General features: G+C 40.0%; 1 protein-coding gene across 4 annotated transcripts in view; it reads right to left on the reverse strand.

Moving 5' to 3' along the window:
- SCUBE2 (signal peptide, CUB domain and EGF like domain containing 2) overlaps nucleotides 1-19,384 on the reverse strand; it is an 84,859-nt gene that overhangs the window by 46,951 nt on the left and 18,524 nt on the right. For all 4 annotated transcript variants that reach the window (XM_043973229.1, XM_043973230.1, XM_043973231.1 and 1 more), the window contains 5 exons: nucleotides 16,264-16,380; nucleotides 15,145-15,237; nucleotides 13,117-13,233; nucleotides 12,001-12,123; nucleotides 1,625-1,741 (listed from right to left, as the gene is read on the reverse strand). In XM_043973229.1, the coding sequence (XP_043829164.1) occupies nucleotides 1,625-1,741; nucleotides 12,001-12,123; nucleotides 13,117-13,233; nucleotides 15,145-15,237; nucleotides 16,264-16,380 (567 nt within the window). The remainder of the gene's footprint in view (nucleotides 1-1,624; nucleotides 1,742-12,000; nucleotides 12,124-13,116; nucleotides 13,234-15,144; nucleotides 15,238-16,263; nucleotides 16,381-19,384) is intronic.

A 19,384-nucleotide genomic window follows, 5' to 3' on the forward strand; every position in this document is an offset into this window, starting at 1 on the left:
TCCTTTTGACCAGAGGGGGACTTTCCAGTTCGAAAGGTCCAGAGGAACTTGTACTTCCATCTTCTCATCAGCGTCCTAAACAGCATCCCCAGAAGTGTCTGAATCTTGCATCTATTGGGAGTCAAGGACAAACTGGAACCCAGCAAAGAAACTATGCCATGCTTAAGGGGACGTTCTTCAGCAACCCACAGATGGGAAAAAAGCACTACCAGGAACTGCCAATGCCTTTTGCTATTTGTACCATCTGAGCTTGAGCTCACTTTCCCCTGGATTCTGGATGAACTTGTTGGATTATGCATCACAGTCTTTTGGAGGAATGTTTGGTGCCAACTGTACTTACTGCACTACTTTAGAAAATATCCATTTGTAAAAAGTGACTTATAATGTTGGAGGAAGCACACTGGTGAGGGCTCAGCCCAACGGCGATAGAGGAAGCCTCTCCACTGCTCGTCAGGGCTAGCCTAGAACACTGAGGAGCCAGTGGACTCATCAGTGGGAATCAGATCTGGGATAAGGATGCTCAGGCTTACATGAAGAGTTCTTGGACTTGTTTTAGGAACAGCTGCTTTCCTTTTCACAGAGCACAGGGCACAAGGAAGCAGACTTACAACTGCAGTCATCAGAATTCAAGTTATACATGGACAGGAACTTTTCGTCCATGAGGGTTCTAAGAGGTGGGAACCTCTCCTGGCCACCTTCAGCCCAAAGACTGATAGATGGCGTTAGGACCTCTGACTCAACACCAAACATGTGAGCAGGCCAGGGCTGCTGCTCAGCTGGGGGGTTTCCTCTAATCTTTTCTGGGGTTCACAACTCTAGCTGTAGGCTGATGAGTTCTGCAAGATGCAAAGCCTCTTCCTGCCCACCTTCCCCACCCACCACCCCTGCCTCCTCCAACTGACAGAGATGAGGCCTCCTCAGTGTAAGTGTGAGTTTGAACACTGTTCTGACACTAGAGTAACCTCTCTGAGCCTCAGGTAATTCATGTAAATTGTCGCCAATACAATGAAGATAATAAAATGTACACATCCTATTTTATGCATTGCTTTGAGGAACAAACTTTGTCTGATGAATGCTCCTTGAGATCTCTCTGGGATTATTCCCTTATAGCATCCTTCCTGGATCTCTCCTTTGCATTTATATCACCTTCTTCCTTGTATTATACTTACTTCTGTATGTGTCTTATTACCCAGCCCCTACTTAGATCAGTAGTTATATGAAAGCAAGGACTAAGTGCTTTGTAGTCTCAACAACACATTAGCACCACACCTTGAACATAATAAGTACTTAATAAATGTTGGAGCTGTTTACCAGCTTATAGGAGTCACTTCCTCATAGTACAATTGTTCCCCAGCAAATAAATAGTTTCGCAGCTGAAAGAGCTCAGAATTCCCTTCTGTTCCATCTCATGCTGATGAGAGGAAACAAAAACGTTGGAAGTGTTAGTCATCTCACTCTTACCAAGAGCCAACAGGGGCTGTTGTCCTTGCAGGAAAGACAGAGATTTTCCTTTCATTATGCAATATGGAGGAGGCTAAAGAAACTTCAAGGTTGGGCATATCTCTTTTTCTCCCCAAGTCACAGTCACCCCAACATGATGTACCTGTAAGATGTATTTCCTCACCTCCACAATGTGTGAAACCATACAAGGTGTATCCTTTATTACAAGCACACTCAAAGGTGCCAGGATGATTGATGCATGTGTGGTCACAGGTCCTTTCAAAAGAGCATTCGTCGATATCTGTAAATTGTCAAAGAATGGTTATTAATGTTTTATTCTAAAGAACTTCCCTCAAAAAAAAAAAGAACTTCCTTCATAGCAACCAGATCATCCTATCAGAAAGGCTTTCTTCACTAATATCACAAGCCAACATGCACGGGATGATTGCCAACACAACAGCAAAAAGTACTATGCCATAAAGCTAAAACTTCTACTATGCAAACATTCTTCAAAAGATCTGCTGATAATTAAAATGACAATATATAATTTCTCACAGAAATACAGAATTTTAGAGTTTAAAGGCACCTAAGCTTAACCTAGACCAGAAAAGAAATTCTCTCTACAATGTAACTGACAAGGCTTGGTCATCCAGCCTTTATCTGAAAACCTCCAATGGGGGAAAACCCCTCCCTCCCAAGTCAGGCCATTTCACTTTGGGGCAAATCTCATCATCCCTGACATCAGGTCTAAATTTGCCTTTCTACAACCTTCTCTCCAATCCTCAGAGTTCTGCCCTCTAAGGTCCAACAAAAGAAGTTTAATTCCTCATTTATGTGACAAACCGTTAAATACTTAAAGACAGTTATCCTGTCCTTCTCCAGGTTTCTTTTCACCATGTTCAATATTCCTGTTTCCTTCAACTGATTTTCACGTGGCATAAATGTGAGGCCTCCAGCATTCTAACTTACATAATTTATAAATAATGCTTTGAGAGGTAACCTAGCACGTTTGTCTAAAGAGAAACTGTTGAAGTCAGAAAGACCTGTGTTGGAGACCTGAGAGCGATACACACTAGTGGTGGCATCCTGACCAGCCTCTGAACCTCTTAGTGGCTCAGGCTGCCCTTCAAACCTCTAACTTGCAAAGCAGGTGCGAACATATACTAGTAGAAGGCATCTCATGCTAATGAATTCAGAGGCCTAGTTTATCATAACAACAACAGCAGCAGACATGATACCTTATAAAGTGCTTGGCATACACCACTTCACTGGAGCTTACCATACAATAAACCTTGCCTCCCAGAGCCAGAGTCCCAGAGGCAAGGGTCCTGTTCCAGGGGGAGGGGATGAGGGGGCTAGCCAGAGTCCAGGTAGCATGGCTTGGGAGTGACTAGGAAGTGAGGTGGGAGGTGGGAGGATGATTATTCCCCTTTTACCCATAAGAAAACAGACTCATAAAAAGTAAATGCCTTGTCCCTCTTCCCACAGCTAGTAAGTTCCAAAACTGTCTTTAATACAGATCTTTCAACTTCAAATCTAGTACCTTTTCCCCATCACCATTAAAAAAAGTTCCTAGCTTTAAAGTATTTCCCTAGCTCTTCCCATGCTAAGTAACATGTGTTCACAGCATCAAACAACAATGATGTGAGAAGCAGTTTGGCATAGAGGGGAAAAATCTGAATCTGAAATGAATGTATCATTTCACCACTTTGGACCTCAGTTTCTTCTTCTGTAAAAGATAGGTCTTGGTCTATATGACCTGTAAGGTCCTTTTCAGCTTTAAATCCATGAACTTGGTTCAGGTGCTGGCTTCAGCATTTCTCAGGCCTGCAACTAAGGGTAAATTGCTTCCTTTTTCTGAACCTCAGTTTCCTCATTTGTAAAACAGGAACAATACCTCCACTCTCCTCCTCCTAAGATTGCTGTGGGTAAAGTGCTTTGCAAGCTTTAAAGTATTACATTAATACATATTATTTAAAAGCATTTTTAAATGTATAAAGCACTTTACATGCATTCTATCATTTGATCTTACGACAATCTTGTACAGATAATAGCCTACACCAAAGGTGAATTATTATTATTAACTAGTCTCAGACTCTGCTCCTGAGTCCAAATTAACCTGTAAGGCTGAATTGTCTCCAAACAATTGTTTTAAATAGTGACACATAAAAAAGGAGAAACAAAATTATCTGGTCCAAAATCTATTTGGTCCTAAGTCACTGACCTCTTAAAGTTTAGTCTCTGATCAGGTCAGACTAGTCTGTCCAGGGTTTTAAGATTTTAACTCCAACCCTGTCTAAGCATACATTAATACAATTGCCCTCAATAGGGTTCTATAAGAACAGTCTTCACGTAAGGCTTCTTTCTAGATAGACTTCGTTCTCGGTGACATATTCCAAGTCTAACCTCCTCCCTGGTGCCCACTTCTACTCTGATCAAGAACCCTGGGACGATCTTCGTCTTCAATAAACCCAATGTATGTGTCTATCTTATCATATCGTATATTCTATTCTATAGGACAAGATCTCTGATTACTACTTCCTGGACATTTCAGTACTGGGCTGCAATAATTTCTCTAAATGGAAAAGTCAGTATAACAACCCTATTTAAGATCACTCTATTCAACAAAATCTAATCATTCTGAATTAGTTCATTCTGCTAAATCCATTTTTCTAAATATGAAGTGTTTTATGAGAGGCTACATTAATCTTAATCCTAACACACACTGGGAGAAAAAGCAAAGCAAAGAAAATGTGTAGAGTAATTCATTCCCAATAGAAATAAGGTTTGTAAGGGCAGCTAGATGGTCCAGTGGATAAAGCACCAGTTTCAGGAGAGTGAGTTCAAATCCAGCCTCAAACACTTACTAGCTGTATCTGTGTGACCCTGGGCAAGTCACTTAACCTTCATTGCACCACCAAAAAAAAAAAAAGAAGAAGAAGGTTTGTACCTATTATTTCACTGATATAGGAAAGTCCCAGGTGAGGAAATTATCGATGCAGAGTTGTCCTCTTCAATGTAGCTGTCTAGAGCAGGGCTTCTTAAACTTTTTCCACTCACCAGCCCTTTTTGCCCAAGAAATTTCTATACAACCCCGTGTATATAGGCATATAAAATTGGTATACATAACCTTTCACTGTTGCCCAATTTCTTGCAACCCCCAGCTATGGGATCCCAGCAATCCTCTGTTTAAGAAGCTTTGGCCTCAAGCACTGAGAGCACTTTCTCTAGCTCACATAGCCAGCAATGTCTCAGTGGCAGAGATGAATCCAGGTCTCCCTGGCTTCAAGGCAAACTCCCTAATCACTAGGCAATGTGGTCTCTTAATTTTCTACTACACATTTTAATTGATCGCTTCCCCCAGAAAATCTGCTACATTAATACTTAGATGTTTGAAGCTGATTAGTAAAAGATGAACAACTGCCACTGTTTCTTCCTTGGTATCTAATGCCATTTTATTAATTTTATTATTCATGTCAATTAGGAAATAATCAACTGACTGACCAGTCTTTCCTTGGCTACTTGCTAAAAGTTTTGTCTCCCTCACCAAAATGATGCCACTTTCCTAATTACTTTTCAACCTGTTTTTGACACTTAAGCAATACTTCTTATTTTATGTGTTTCTAAGGATTATTAAAAAAACAGCAAAAATGAAAACCATGCCATATTGTCACCTAAACTCAAATACACTTACCAATTGTTTAAAAAGCATACACTGCTCATGGAGGGTTTGGGGGTCAGCAAAGAAGGCAGCTTGAACTGAGGCAGGCTGCCCAGCTCCTACATGCCCTCTATAACAAAAACCTTAAGTCTGAATCAGACTGAATAATGAGAAACTACAGCAAGTGATATCTTTCCTTCTAGAATTTCATACAAAACATTAAGCAGACGCCCACAGGAAATAGAGAAGTGTCCCCTTCCACCCAGCAAAGCCAGTTCTAGTGTCTCCAGGGTGATCAGAGACTATCAGGAAGCCCCAGGGTGGAAGGCAGCATGACCAGCCCAGTGCTATAGACCAGAATGGTGTCAAAGAGCTCAGTGCTCACATTCAAAAGGTCCATGGAGCTCAGAGGTCCCTAACTCTCTGAGTTAAGACTCTAGAAAAGGCCCTAAAGATCCATCACTCTGAACCTCCAAGATAAAGGATAGTTAACTGCAGGAAGAGGAGGTCAGTGCAAGAAACCAGAGTACTTGAAGTGAGACCAAGTAGGATAAACCACCACACCCAAAAAACCAAGCAGGAGGCAGAGCCTGGCCTTGGCACAAAGCTCCACTTCAGGAATTAAAGCTGGAGAGGTGAGGAAATCCAAGAAAACACCAAATAACACCAAAGATTATTGCATATCTAGCTGCATAACAACTTCAAGCAGATTGAAAAAAAACGGATTTTTCCACAAGTACTATGTGAATATACAGGAGAAATAAGGCAAGAGCTAACAAATGAAATAAAAGTTCTAAAGGAAAGAACTGGAAGGAAAATATGTAGCTTAGAAAACAAAGAAGTAAAACTTACACAAGAAATGGAATCCCTGAAAACTAGAATAAACCAAGTAGAAATAAATGACTACATAAGAAAGAGAAAAAAAAATAGAAAAAAAATCAGAATAGGAAGAAGAAAAAGAAGAAAAATGTAAGATATGTAATAACAAAAATAACTGAGCAGGAAAACAGGTCAAAGAGAGATTATTTAGGAATTATTGGACTCTTAATGCCCATACTACACAAATTATTCTACAAAACTAATAAAGAAAGCACACTACCAGAATAATTTTGTGAAATAAATATAGTGTTGATACCCAAACCAGGGAAGGATAAAACACAGAACTACAGATCAATATTATTAATGAATAACAATTCAAAATTTTTAAACAATATCCTGTCAGACAGATTACAGTGATTTATCCAAGGAATCATTCATTATGAACAAGTTGGATTTATACAAGAGATGCATGGATGGTTCAATATTAGGGAAAAAATCAACATAATTAATCATATTTTTTTTAATCCAGAAAAATGCAGAAAAGTTTTTGACGAAGTACAACACTAATTTATACTAAAAAACTAACAAGCAAACAACTTACAAAGTATAGGCACAGAAGGATTTTTTTTCGTATCATAAAATGCATTTTAGACTTAAAGCAAGCACCACATGCAATGGGAATACATTAGAACCTTTACCAATAAATATGGGAGGGAGTTAAGGATGTTCTCCCTCCTCACTATTCTTTTACAGAGTTCTAGAAGTGCTACTGATCTAAAGCCAGACATCCTGGAGAATGAAGTAAAGCGGGCTTTAGGAAGCAATGCTAACAATAAGACTAATGGAGGTGATGGAATTCCAGCTGGGCTATTTAAAACCCTAAAATTCAGTTTAAGTACTATACTCGGTATGCTAGCAAATTTGGAAAACTCATCAGTGGCCACTGGATTGGAAAGGATCAGTTTACACCCCAATCCTAAAGAAGGGCAATGCCAAGGAGTGTTCAAATTACCAAACATTGTACTCATTTCACATGCCAGCAAGGTTATGTTTCATAAGGCCCCCTTGATTTCATTCTCCAGGATGTCTGGCTCTAGGTCAAGAACCACACCATCATAGTTGTCAGTGATGCGAAGCTCATTTTTGTATAGTTCTTTCATGTATTCTTGCCACTTTTTCTTAATCTCTTTTGCTTCTTTTAAGTCCCTACCATTTTTGTCTTTTATCATGCCTAATTTTGTATATGACATCCCCTTGATATCCTTAATTTTCTTGAAGAGATCTGTCTTTGCATTTTATTGTTGTCTTCTATTTCTTTTCATTGCTCATTTAAGAAAACCTTATCTCTTCTTGCTATTCTGTGGAATTCTGCATTCAGTTGGGTATATCTGCCCCTCTGTTCTTTCCCTTTCCATTTCCTTCTTCCCTCAGCTATTTGTAAAACTTCATCGGTGGCAGCTAGGTGGCGCAGTGGATAGAGCACCGGCCCTGGAGTCAGGAGTACCTGAGTTCAAATCCGGCCTCAGACACTTAACACTAGCTGTGTGACCCTGGGCAAGTCACTTAACCCCAATTGCCTCACTTAAAAAAAAAACAAAAAACAACTTCATCGGACAGCCATTTTACTTTCCTGCTCTTTTTTTTCTTTGGAATTTTTTTGTTCCTGTATCCTATACAATATTGAGAACCTCTATCCATAGTTCATCAGGCACTGTATCTACCAGATTTAATCCCTTAAATCTATTTATCACCTCTACTTCATATTCATAAGGAATGATATTTAGGTCATTTCTATATGGTCTGATGGTTTTCCCTACTTTCTTCAATTTAAGTTTGAATTTTGCAATAGGAAGCTCATGATCTGAGCCATAGTCAGTTCCAGGTCTTGTTTTGTTTTGTTTTTTGTTTTGTTTTGTTTTGTTTTAGTGAGGCAATTGGAGTTAAGTGACTCGCCCGGGGTCACACAGCTAGTAAGTGTTAAGTGTCTGAGGCCAGATTTGAACTCAGGTACTCCTGACTCTAGGGGCAGTGCTCTATCCACTGCCACTCTATCCACTCTATCCACCTAGCTGCCCCCAGGTCTTGTTTTAACTGACTGTATAGAGCAAAGTTTCTTAAACTGTAGGTTGCAACCCTGTATGGGGTCATGTCACTGAATATGGGGGTTGTGAAAAATTTGGCAACAGTAAAAGGTTATGTATACCTATTCTATATACCTATATGCCTGAGGCCATGTAAAAATTTCTTGGACAAAAAGGGGTTATGAAAAGAAAAAGTTTAAGAAGCCCTGGTATAGAACTTCTTCACCCTTGGCTGCAAAATATATAATCTATCTGATTTCTATAACAACCATCTGGTCATGTCTGTGTGTAGTCCATTTGAGCTATTAAAAAAAGGGTGTTGGGGGCAGGTAGGTGGCATAGTGGATAAAGCACCGGCCCTGGATTCAAGAAGACCCGAGTTCAAATCCGGCCTCAGACACTTGACACTTACTAGCTGTGTGACCACAGGCAAGTCACTTAATCCTCATTGCCCTGCAAAAACAAAAACAAACCAAAAAAAAGAGTGTTTTCTATAACCCGTGAGTTTTCTTGACAAAATTCTATTAGTCTCTGTCCTGCTTCATTTTGTACTCCAAGGTCAAACTTGCCTGATATTCCAGTTAATTTTTGATTTCCCATTTTAGCATTTCAATCCCCTATGAGGAACATGACATCTTTTTTGGGTGTTATTTCTAGATGTTGTAGGTCTTCATAGAACTGATCAACTTTGGCTTCTTCAGAATTGGAGCATAAACTTGTATTATTGTGATGTTGAATGGCTTGTCTTGGATTTGTATAGATATCACTCTGTAATTTTTGTATTATTTTTCTTATCCCTCTATTGACTATGAGGATTACTCCATTTCTTCTAAGGGATTCTTGCCCACAGTAGCATATGTATATGTTATATGTGTGTGTATGTCTGTGTATACTGAAAGTCATAACAAAAAAGCCTGCACACTATATTTCAATAAATCATAAATGAAAACTGCCCAGATCTATTAGAACTAAGGGCAAAGTAAAGACAGGGGAAAAATCCATTTCCAAAAAGAAACATCAAAAGGAAAAATTCTGGGAATGTCAGAGCCAAAATTCAAAGCTTTCAGATTAAAGAAACAATATGGCAAATATCTAGAAAGAAGCAGTTCAAGAACCAAGAAACCACAGTCAGGATCACACAAGATCTGGCATTTTCCTAAAAATAAGAGAGGATATCTAGGAATACAACACTCCAAAAGGCAAAAAGATAGGCTTATGACTAACAATCATTCACTTTGCAAAGCTGAGTATAATTCTACAGAAGGAAAAATGACTTTTAGTGGAACAGAGGACTTTTAAACAATTCCAACATGAAAAAACCAGGAGTTAAGTAGGAACTTTGAAATACAAACACAAGAGGTCCGCAGAAATCTGGAAAGGCTCATTTATTTGAGCAATCAGGAGGAGCTATATGCTGATGTAGTGCTGACAATCAAATAAAGGAAGAAGAAACAGGAATCCCTTTAGACCCGTAATTAATGAGTTAATTCTTCATTAACTAGAAGCTAAGAGTGTATCTGAGACAGCCTCTTTGACAACTGAGAAATGGCTAAACAAATTGTGGTATATAAGTGTAATAGAGTATTATGGTTCTATAAGAAATGATAAAAGGATTTCAGAGAATCTTGGGTGGAATGAATTGATGCAAAGTGAAGTGAACAGAACCAGGAGAACAATTATATGAGGAAACCACTGTAAAGAAAAACAACTTTGAAAGGCTTAAGAAATCTCATTATATCTCTGGAGGACCTAAGATGAAGCATATTATTTTCCTCTTGACAGAATTGTGATGGATATAGGGAACGGATCTATATCTATAGATATACACACATATGCATATGTGTGTATTGTGTGTATATATATATATGTATATATATACATATATATACACACATGTATATAGAGAGATGCTTATATATAGATATATAGACATATAGATACATATAGACTTTATAACAGTCTCCTAACTGTTCTTGTTGCTTCAAGGAAAGCTCAAATCTATCCCTCACACAGCTATCAAAATAATCTTCCTAAAACATGAGTTTGACCATAGAATTTTCTATTCAAAAACCTCAGTGGTTTTCCATTGCTTACAAAGTAAAATACAAAGTCCTTACACTGATATTCAAGAGCATACATACTCTGATCTCAATCTACATTTCCAAATGTTTACACTCTTCCCATCAGGCACCAGACATGCCAGCCAAACTAAAGACAGCATGGAGTAGTGGGATAATGCCCTGGACTTGGTACCAGAAAGATATGGATTCATATCCTGTTTCACACACTTCCTAGCTGTGCGCCCCTCAGCAGGTCCCTTCCCATCTTTATGTCCATTTCCTCTTCTGTAAAAGGAGGGGTTAGACTTGGGGACCCTCACCTCCTTACTGTCCCTTCATCCCATCTCTCCCTTTCCTGTTTCTACACATGCACAATAGCTTTCCTGAAGAGCTATCCTGTGGATAAAGGATTGCTCCAGAGGGCGGAGCACACGGGCAAAATGGCAAAGATACACATTCCCAGCAAAGTGATGCAACAGTGAAATTGGATTGGCAGGACGGGCCTTCAAGCAGAGGCTGGATGAACCTTGTCAGGCATGTTGTTGAGGGATTCCTGTTAAGGGGTGGGTTTGGTGAGATTATTTCCAAGTTCCCAAATCTATGGATTTTGATGGCAAATGGTTTATCCATCACCCATGCAGAGGATCAGTAAGCAAGCATGGAGTAAGAACTTCCTGCTGTATCGGCTAGGCACTCTGCTAAGCCACCAGACACAAAGGAAAAGCAAGAGCAGCCCTCCAGCAGTTTGAGGCTGCACAGGCTGAAATTCTTCTCTTCCTTCTACATTCAGCTCAGGCTTCACCTCATTACAAAGCGATTCACCTGGTCTTTCATGCCCCTGTGTCCTCTACTGTATGTGTCATATTTTCCAGGAAAAAGCATTTATCAAGAATTTACTTTGTGTCAGGCACCGTGTTTGTATTGCAGAGTTGTTAAATGCTTAATAAATTCTAGTTTCTTGAACTATGACAAATGTGTGGGGAACAAAGATATGTGTGTGTGTATATATACATATGTATATGTGTGTGTATATATATACATATATATATATATATATATATATATATATACACACACCTAGAATTTGTCTCATAATTCTTTGTGCATGTCTTACACCACCTGCTAGACTGCAGGAACTGAATCTTTTATTTTCATCTTTCTATCTTCCACAGCATCTAGCACACATAGTAGGTACTTGATGAATCATCACTAAATTGAAACCAGAAGGAACAATAGCAATGGGGAAAAAGCTAAAGTGTCAATATCATCTTTATGTGATGTAGAGGCAGAAATACACAGTATAATCTATATCTCTAACTAATAGTCAACCAGCTCTCATCACTTAAAATATCCCCCATGTGATATAAGTGAATGATGCCAGAATTATAAGCTTTCTGAGGGTTCCTCCCTGTATATCTCCCTTTAAAAACTTAGAAAAATAACACACCCATATGCCTATCAAAGGTTGCCATTTACAAACCGGACACAAGAATCAAATTCAGTTGCTAATCATAGACAGGTACCACCATCTTGCTATCTCATGCTTTTGAGAAGCAGATGCTTCTATGGCAAGGTCTCTTGCTATCTGAGAAAATTCAGCCTATTTTCTTATGTCAGCTACAAAACATGTCCTTGGCAGGATGGCTGAACACCTGCTTATATTTCTCAGAATCACTTCACATGAAGAACTAAGATGATGTCTTTAAAAAAGAGGAGGAGCATTACTATGGGGTTTGACTTAACTTGTTCTAAATTCTGTTTCCTACTAAGAAGAACAAGTTTTTCAAAGTCTTTGATCATGAACACTTTAATACACATAATATGCCTCTGGGGCATATTAGCATTTTTTGTTTTATTTCCCAAAGTGAGATATAATTTAGACAGGTGACTAGTTCAAGGCCATACACTGAGTCAATATTCAGGTATTCTCAGCACATACCTTGACAAGACTTTTCATCTGTTAATAATTTAAATCCTTTCTTGCAACTGCAATCAAAACTGCCAACAGCGTTTCTGCAGAAGTGATCGCAGCCTCCATTACTCGTCTGACACTCATCAATATCTGCAACAGACAAATATTGATAAATAAAAATGAGTACATCTGTTAATTTTCCCTATTGTCCCCTGAGGTGCAATTGCAAATGCTCTATAATTCCCAACAATAGGTCATAAAAGTTTTCAAGGATGTTCTACTTTCTGCTGGGTTTTCTGCTTTAAAATTGGCACACTTGTTATTTCCCCCACTTATCCCCTTTTTAAAAGATAATAATCTGTATTCCTTTGGCATATATGTAGAACTCTTACATTACTCCTCCCTAGCCATGAGGAACAAAGCCCTGGAGAAGAATTATGAAGTTATCTTGCACTCTCCTCCATTAGTTGCCCAGTTTCTTTCAGTATAGCCTCTAGTCCCCCTTTAATCATTAAAACTTTTAAAGGAGCTTAAATACTTGCTATAAAACTGAAACAACAGCAAAATACTCAATTTTTACAAGTGTTTCCTGATACTCCAAATAATTTTACGTTTTTTCAATTGATACAGTCCATAATAGATAACTGAAACAGATAACTAGCTATCTCTTTCTAACATGCTAAGTAACCAGTCCTTTGTACTTATGCCCATAAAATACCAAGAGGCCATTGAGATCCCCTTGATCAGTAAGAATTAATGGGTTAATTCTTCATTAATTTACTCTGGATAATTATCTAGGTTGTTAATTATAATATGCTGATATTATCTCTTCAAAATGGATATTTCCTTGATCTTCTGCCTTTTTTTCTAATAAGGTTATGGCCTGAAATGAATTATTTGATGTTCATAGAGGCTGACCCCAACAGGTAATAGAATTAAATTGGGTTTAATTAAGCTTGCTTGATCACAAGTTTTCACTGGCCCAAATAAGAAAATCTGCTATTGATATGAGTCATAATCAAATCTGAAGACATTCAGGAGGTGGCAACGATGGGGATGGAAGGAAAAGTGTTGGAACACTGGCACAACAAGGCTGACTCTTAGCATTCAGACATGGGTCTCCCCTATGGGAAGGGAACCTACCTTTACATGTCTTCCCATCAAACTGCAGGGTGAATCCCATAGGACAGCTGCAGTGAACACCAGTAGATGTGTCCTTACACGTTCGGTCACAGCCTCCATTGTTTACAGCACATGTTTCTGATAAAAAGGGAAGTGAAAAAAAGTTGGCTTTTCTGAGAAGCAACAATACATCTAGAAAGAAAGGGCTGCAGTGTCTTGATGCTCCTACATGACCCAAGTCCAAGAAAGGCCAAAAGCATAATGAGGTACACAGTGATAGTCAATGTCATTGCACCTGCTGCTGGGATTCCTGGGATCCAGTGCAGCCCCCCTGCCCCCATAGTGGGGGAGATGCAGGCTGTATCTTCTTAAAACACTGGAGGGTTGGAGGGATGTCAGAAGGCAGCATGTGGCTAATGGTAAGAGTACTGGGCCTGGAGTCGGAGCAGAATCCATTCTGCTGCTGTCCACTTCTCCCCACCAAGAATGCTGACCCTCCAAAGATCACAGTCCCTAACCCCACATGCAAGCTAATGTCTGCCCTGATTGCTCAGCCCAGTGCCTGGTGCACAGGGGCACTTAATCAAAGTCTACTGGCAGGTTGATTGGTGAGTCAGTAAATGAAAACTTGCCCCAGCCCCCTCTACCAGATGGCCCCAGAGCTAGCTACTCATGAGGATTCCACGGCCTCGTCAGGATCTCCTGCCACCCATCCCCTCCACGGGTCAAAGGCTGTCCTCGGGAGTATCTTGAATTTGAATCCTGGCTCACTTGCTCCCTGGGTGAGTGGCAGTAAAGTATAACCTCACTGAGTCTGATGATGATCAGTGATCTTGTGAGCTATTGATCCATAATAAGGCACTTTTCTGCTCAGGGCCTTAACTTACTCCCCTGTCAAATGGGGACAACCACTTTAGCATTACCTACCTAATGGTGCTATTGTAAGGAAGAGCTTTTGTAAATCTTAAAATGCTACAGACAGAAATGGAAGCTACTATTATTGACATATTTACTTTCCTATATGCCTTTATGCCAGGAAGAGAGGTGCCCCAGCACTGGACAAAGAACACTAAGCTTAAAGCCAAGAAAACTAGATTCTAGTCCAGACTCTGCCACTGAGTTAGCTGTGTGACCATGGGCAAATTATTTCCCCTGCTTGGCATCTCTCATGATCTACAATCTGTGATGGCAATCTATTGTGAACAATAATGAGCAACTGTATATACTTATCTATTACAAAGGCCAGCTTGCCCCCAGGCTGCTAAATATGAAATCAGCTGCTTTGCTGAAATAACAAGGAAAAGGCTTCAAAAGACTCATCCTGAATGCTCCACAGGCCATTCTGGCTTTCCTTTTTTGTCAGAAAAATATCATTGAAGTAGTCAATTTCTATTTCCATAGTGCCACACTCATTTTGCTCATTCCTAAACTGCCTACATGAGAGGCAACACGCTGAAAAAAGCATTAAATGAGGGGCAATCAAATGAATCTAAGACTCTCAGGGTTGTAAGGGGCCTCAACTGACTGGGAGCCCTTAGGCCACAGACCCTTAGAAGAGAGCACCTCAGAGTGAGCTTTTCCTTTTGCACAAAGGAAAGCTGAGGCACAGGGTGGTATATGGATGCTCCGGGAGCTCTGTGTGACACCATCGCAGCACACTGCTGCCTGCTCAGCCACAGGGCCAAAATGCAAATCCCCTCTACAGGATTGCCAACAAGAATGCGGTCAGTAAGGCCCCACTCAAAGGCCTTTCTAAGGCAGCTGATTACACTTTTCAACAGTTCAAATTGTTGGGAAATTAGTCCCTAGACTGAAGTCTAATCAGCTTTGCTGAAATTTCTCATATATACACACACATACATACACACACACACACACACACACACACACACACGGTAATTAAAGGTAATGTAGAGTCTGATATTCTCTAGTCCAACAGGAGTGACCTATATGACTACTACTGATAGACTGAGAAGAGAGCCGTGAGGTACCCATGGAGGGGATGGCACACTGCCCTTCGGAGAAGTGAGGAGAGGCTGTCGATCTCACCCATAAGTAGTCTCCGTTTCACTCTTTTGTCGACTTCAGCTACTGATGATGTCACATTGCTCTCCATTAGCTCCAGAGTAGACTCCTCTTTCTCTATGAGAGAAACAAATAAGAACACAAGAATCTAGTCATTGTTCCTATCCCTAGGACAGGGGTTCTTAACCATTTTTGTGCTGTGGACCTCTCCTGCAGTCTGGTGAAGCTGATCGATTCCTTCTCAGAATAATATTGTTCATGAAATAAAATGAAACACGTAGGATGACAAAGAAAGCCAATTATATTGAAATATAGTTACCAAAATGCTTTTTAAAAAATTCACAGACCCACTCAAATCTATCCCTGGATGCTTCGAAGGACCACTGACTCCAAGTGAAGAACCACTGACTCCAAGTGAAGAACCGCTGACCCAGGGAAACCTATGCCACTGACATCAATATAGGCTATGTGATTATGTTATTTCACTGGAGAAATGAGGAAACATCTCCTGATCATCAACTCATCCTTATGTCATGCTGAAGGAAAATGACACACGAAAAACCAATATATCCATAATTTTAAAAGGTATGAAAGATTTTTCAAAAACAATTTTTATAGGTTTAATATATTATATTCTAGAGTATCAGTAGTAAATGTATTCTCTATTTCAGCATAGGAAAAAGTCCATGGTGTGAAAAAAAATCACTGAACAGGAACTAGGTGGTAAAATACATAGAGTTTAGGAGCTGGAGTCAGGAAGACCCAAGTTTAAATTCTGCCTTTGACCCTCATTAGCCATGTGGCCATGGGCAAATGACTCAACTCAATTTCTTTATCTATCAGATGGTGGCAAGAATGCCTGCCTAGCAGAGTTCTCTGAAGCACAATTGAAATAACGTATGCAAAGCAGCACTTTGTGCAACTTAAGGCACAATACAAACACCGACTATTATTATGCCTCTATTAATATTGCCTGTATCTAAAGAATGTCACCCTAGTTAGAGCCCCAAACCAAAGGGTGATCTTAATGGGAAAAGTACAGGAAGGATGGTTGGTCAAAGCACACCCACACCCTCAGACAGTCCCGGTCAGTAGTAGCATCATTTTCTGACAGGACAGACACCAGTATGCACCAGTACTGACCCAGGCAGGATCTCCCATCCATGTGCACCCGGTACTCTGGGTGACAACTGCACTCAGGTCCTTCATCGGTATCTTCACATATGTGCTGACATCCACCATTTCCATGACTACAGGTCGCTGAAAAGAAAGCACACGGATAAGTTATGAGCCCTGGGCTCCCATTCCTACTCTTCCACCCCCAGGCTCCTTCGAGGCAGATTGCTTCATCAGGTGACTGGAGACCCTTCTGGCCTTAAGACCTGTGAAATCTCCACAGCCAATGCAAAACAGAGCAGGGCAGGAGGATCTGGTGAAAGAGTCACTACAGCACAGTTCTCTGGAGTCCTCAGTACCCGGGACTTAGACGGCACACCCACTGCCAACACATCACATCCCCACCAAAAGGTCTCCCCACGCTCTCTCCCTAGCTTTCTCTCCTTCATGGATAACTGGTTCTGCAGACAGCAATGCAATGGACCAGTCTAAAAAAAAAAACACCCAAAGTGCCTTGCCCTCATGGTCTGCAGGGTTAGTGACAACTGCTGATTGCTGGCTTCACAGGTCACTGCTCAGCTGCCCTTAATGAGATAAGAGAGACTTTACCAGTACCTGAAAAGCATATGGCTAAATCTCATTTGTGCCTCAATTCTTCCCTCCTCCTAACCCAAACACATAGGCTGACCGGAAATTGCTGCTATTCAAAGGAAACAAATTACACTCAAAATTGTAGCAGGAGGGACACAAGATCTTCGCTATAACAGGACATGGTTCCAAAATTAAAGGGCTTCCTATTATTTATGTGTTTTCCTGTATGAAGGGGAAGTTACAACACAAGGACCTTCACTGCTTAGTTCCTAGTTAGCTCCTTGTGGCATTTGGGGGCATCTAGATTTTAATTAGCAGCCCTTCCAGACCCAGTCACTTACCAAGTGACAAAGAAGACACTATAAAAAGGATTCCGTTGTGTTTATTATTCTGGGGTTTCCAGAACTTTGACAGATACTTTGTATCCTCAGACTACCTTCTTGCACTGAATTGGCAAATGGGGAGGGTTTAGGCATCCTCTCTGCCTGCCTAAGCTACAGCAATGAGACCAGTCAAAATAAAATAAAATAAAATAAAATAAAATAAAATAAAATAAAATAAAATAAAATAAAATAAAATAAAACCATAATGACTGATTATCATCTCAGCCAGCTAATTGGTGTTAAAAGGGAATGGTCTCTCTCTGAAGTAAAGCATAGTATTTAGATCAAAATGTGTACATTTTGATTTGCCACATAGCTACTTTGTAGGTTTCATTGGTACAGATTCCAAGATAAACTATTGTATCAATAAGTTTTCAGGTTGAATTTTCAGAAGAGGTCCTTGACCAATTTTCAGTATTAGTTTATGTTCTTGGGAATGAAAAAGGAAATACTTAATTGGCTCATATATCTCCAGTTAGGTTTTTTTTTTTTAATTCTCAATCTTTTTCTTTAGACAAAATTCTTTGCTCCTTGTGAGGGGGCAGAATGAGGGATACAGGGGGAAATCTAGGTGATATAAAAACAAGACATCAATAAAAACCTATTTTTAAAAATCATCAAATTCTGCTTTTTCTAAACAGTCAAGAATGCTCCAACCCAATTGTTTTGTTTTGATTTGAAGGGAAGAATGATCAAGGGAGACACTGTGAGAGGCTGGTCTTCATGTCAAAGTAACGTATCACTTGCACACACACCACATAGAATTAAAACAACATTAACCTTTCTAGCCCTCTCCCACACAGCAGCTGTTTTAAATTCACTGTTTCTATTCCAATGCCCAAACTCTTTAGGTCTTCAATTTCTTCTAGCCCCGCGGAGCCCCTGGAATCTTTCATTCTCTCTGAAGAACTCTTCAGAAACCCAAGTTAAATCGCTGCTACTGTTACAGAACTTTTCTTCTAAACTAATACCTAAAAGAAAGGAGGGGGAAATTGCATTTAAAAACTGCACTTTTAAGATCTGAGCCTGTGAATTGGGCTTTACAGTGCTCTAGATGAGAATCAACACTACTCTGCCTGCCTAATTCCTCCTGATTTTGAAAACTACAGATTATATAGATCTGGCAAATTAATGGGCTCTAACAACTACCCGGCACCTTTGTGCTTCTTGCTGTGCAGCTTCACTTTTTTTTATTGTTACTTCATGCTCCAAATATTTCATTGCTATCCCTTCCACTAATCAGCTGCCAATCCCTCTATGCCTTCATAGATGATTTTCCAGAGTGCCAGGGCCAAAACCTTTATAATACTGTGGCCATTTTATAACCATATGGCTGGTCATGAGCCCCTTAGAATTTAGCTAAGCCAGACACATACCTGTTGTTAGTTAGTCATTTTCAGTCATGTTTCACTCTTTGTGAAGCTCTTTTGGGGTTTTCTTGGCAAAGGTACTGGAGTGGTTTGCCATTTTCTTCCCCAGCTCATTTTACAAATGAGGAACTGAGGCAAACAGGGTTAAGTGACTTGCCCAGGGTCACACAGCTAATAAGTGTCTGAGGCTGGATTTGAACTCAGGTCTTCCTGACTCCAGGTCCACCACTCTTTCCACTGTGTGTGTATATATGTCACTAGGCCCACACTCAAAAAAGAGTTTAAGGTCTACATACATATGCCTCAAGAAGCCATGCTCGGAGGCAGCTAGGTGGTACAGTGGCTAAAGCACCGGCCCTGGATTCAGGAGGACCTGAGTTCAAATCCAGCCTCAGACACTTGACACTAGCTGTGTGACCCTGGGCAAGTCACTTAACCCTCATTGCCCTACCAAAAAAAAAAAAAAGAAGAAGCCATGCTCAAAAAGCTAATATTAACAATAGTTGGTAAAAATAACTCATCTTTATATAAGGCTTACCAAGGTTGTCCAGCCAGAGAAGCACAACCCAACTCAAAGCCCAGGCTTTCTAACACCACTATACTATATTTCCACTATACTAGCAGTTTTACAGAAAGATGGACTTACAATCCTATAGTACTTTGCAGACTTACAAATCATTTTTTCTCACAACAATACTATGAGGAAGGTAATGTAGATATTATTATCCTCATCTTACACACAAGGAAACAGAAGCACAAAGGAGGGTAGGGCCCTTGTCCACAACCATCAAATTAACACCAGAG

This window comes from Dromiciops gliroides, chromosome 6 (assembly GCF_019393635.1).
Source record: "Dromiciops gliroides isolate mDroGli1 chromosome 6, mDroGli1.pri, whole genome shotgun sequence".
Taxonomy (NCBI): domain Eukaryota; kingdom Metazoa; phylum Chordata; class Mammalia; order Microbiotheria; family Microbiotheriidae; genus Dromiciops; species Dromiciops gliroides.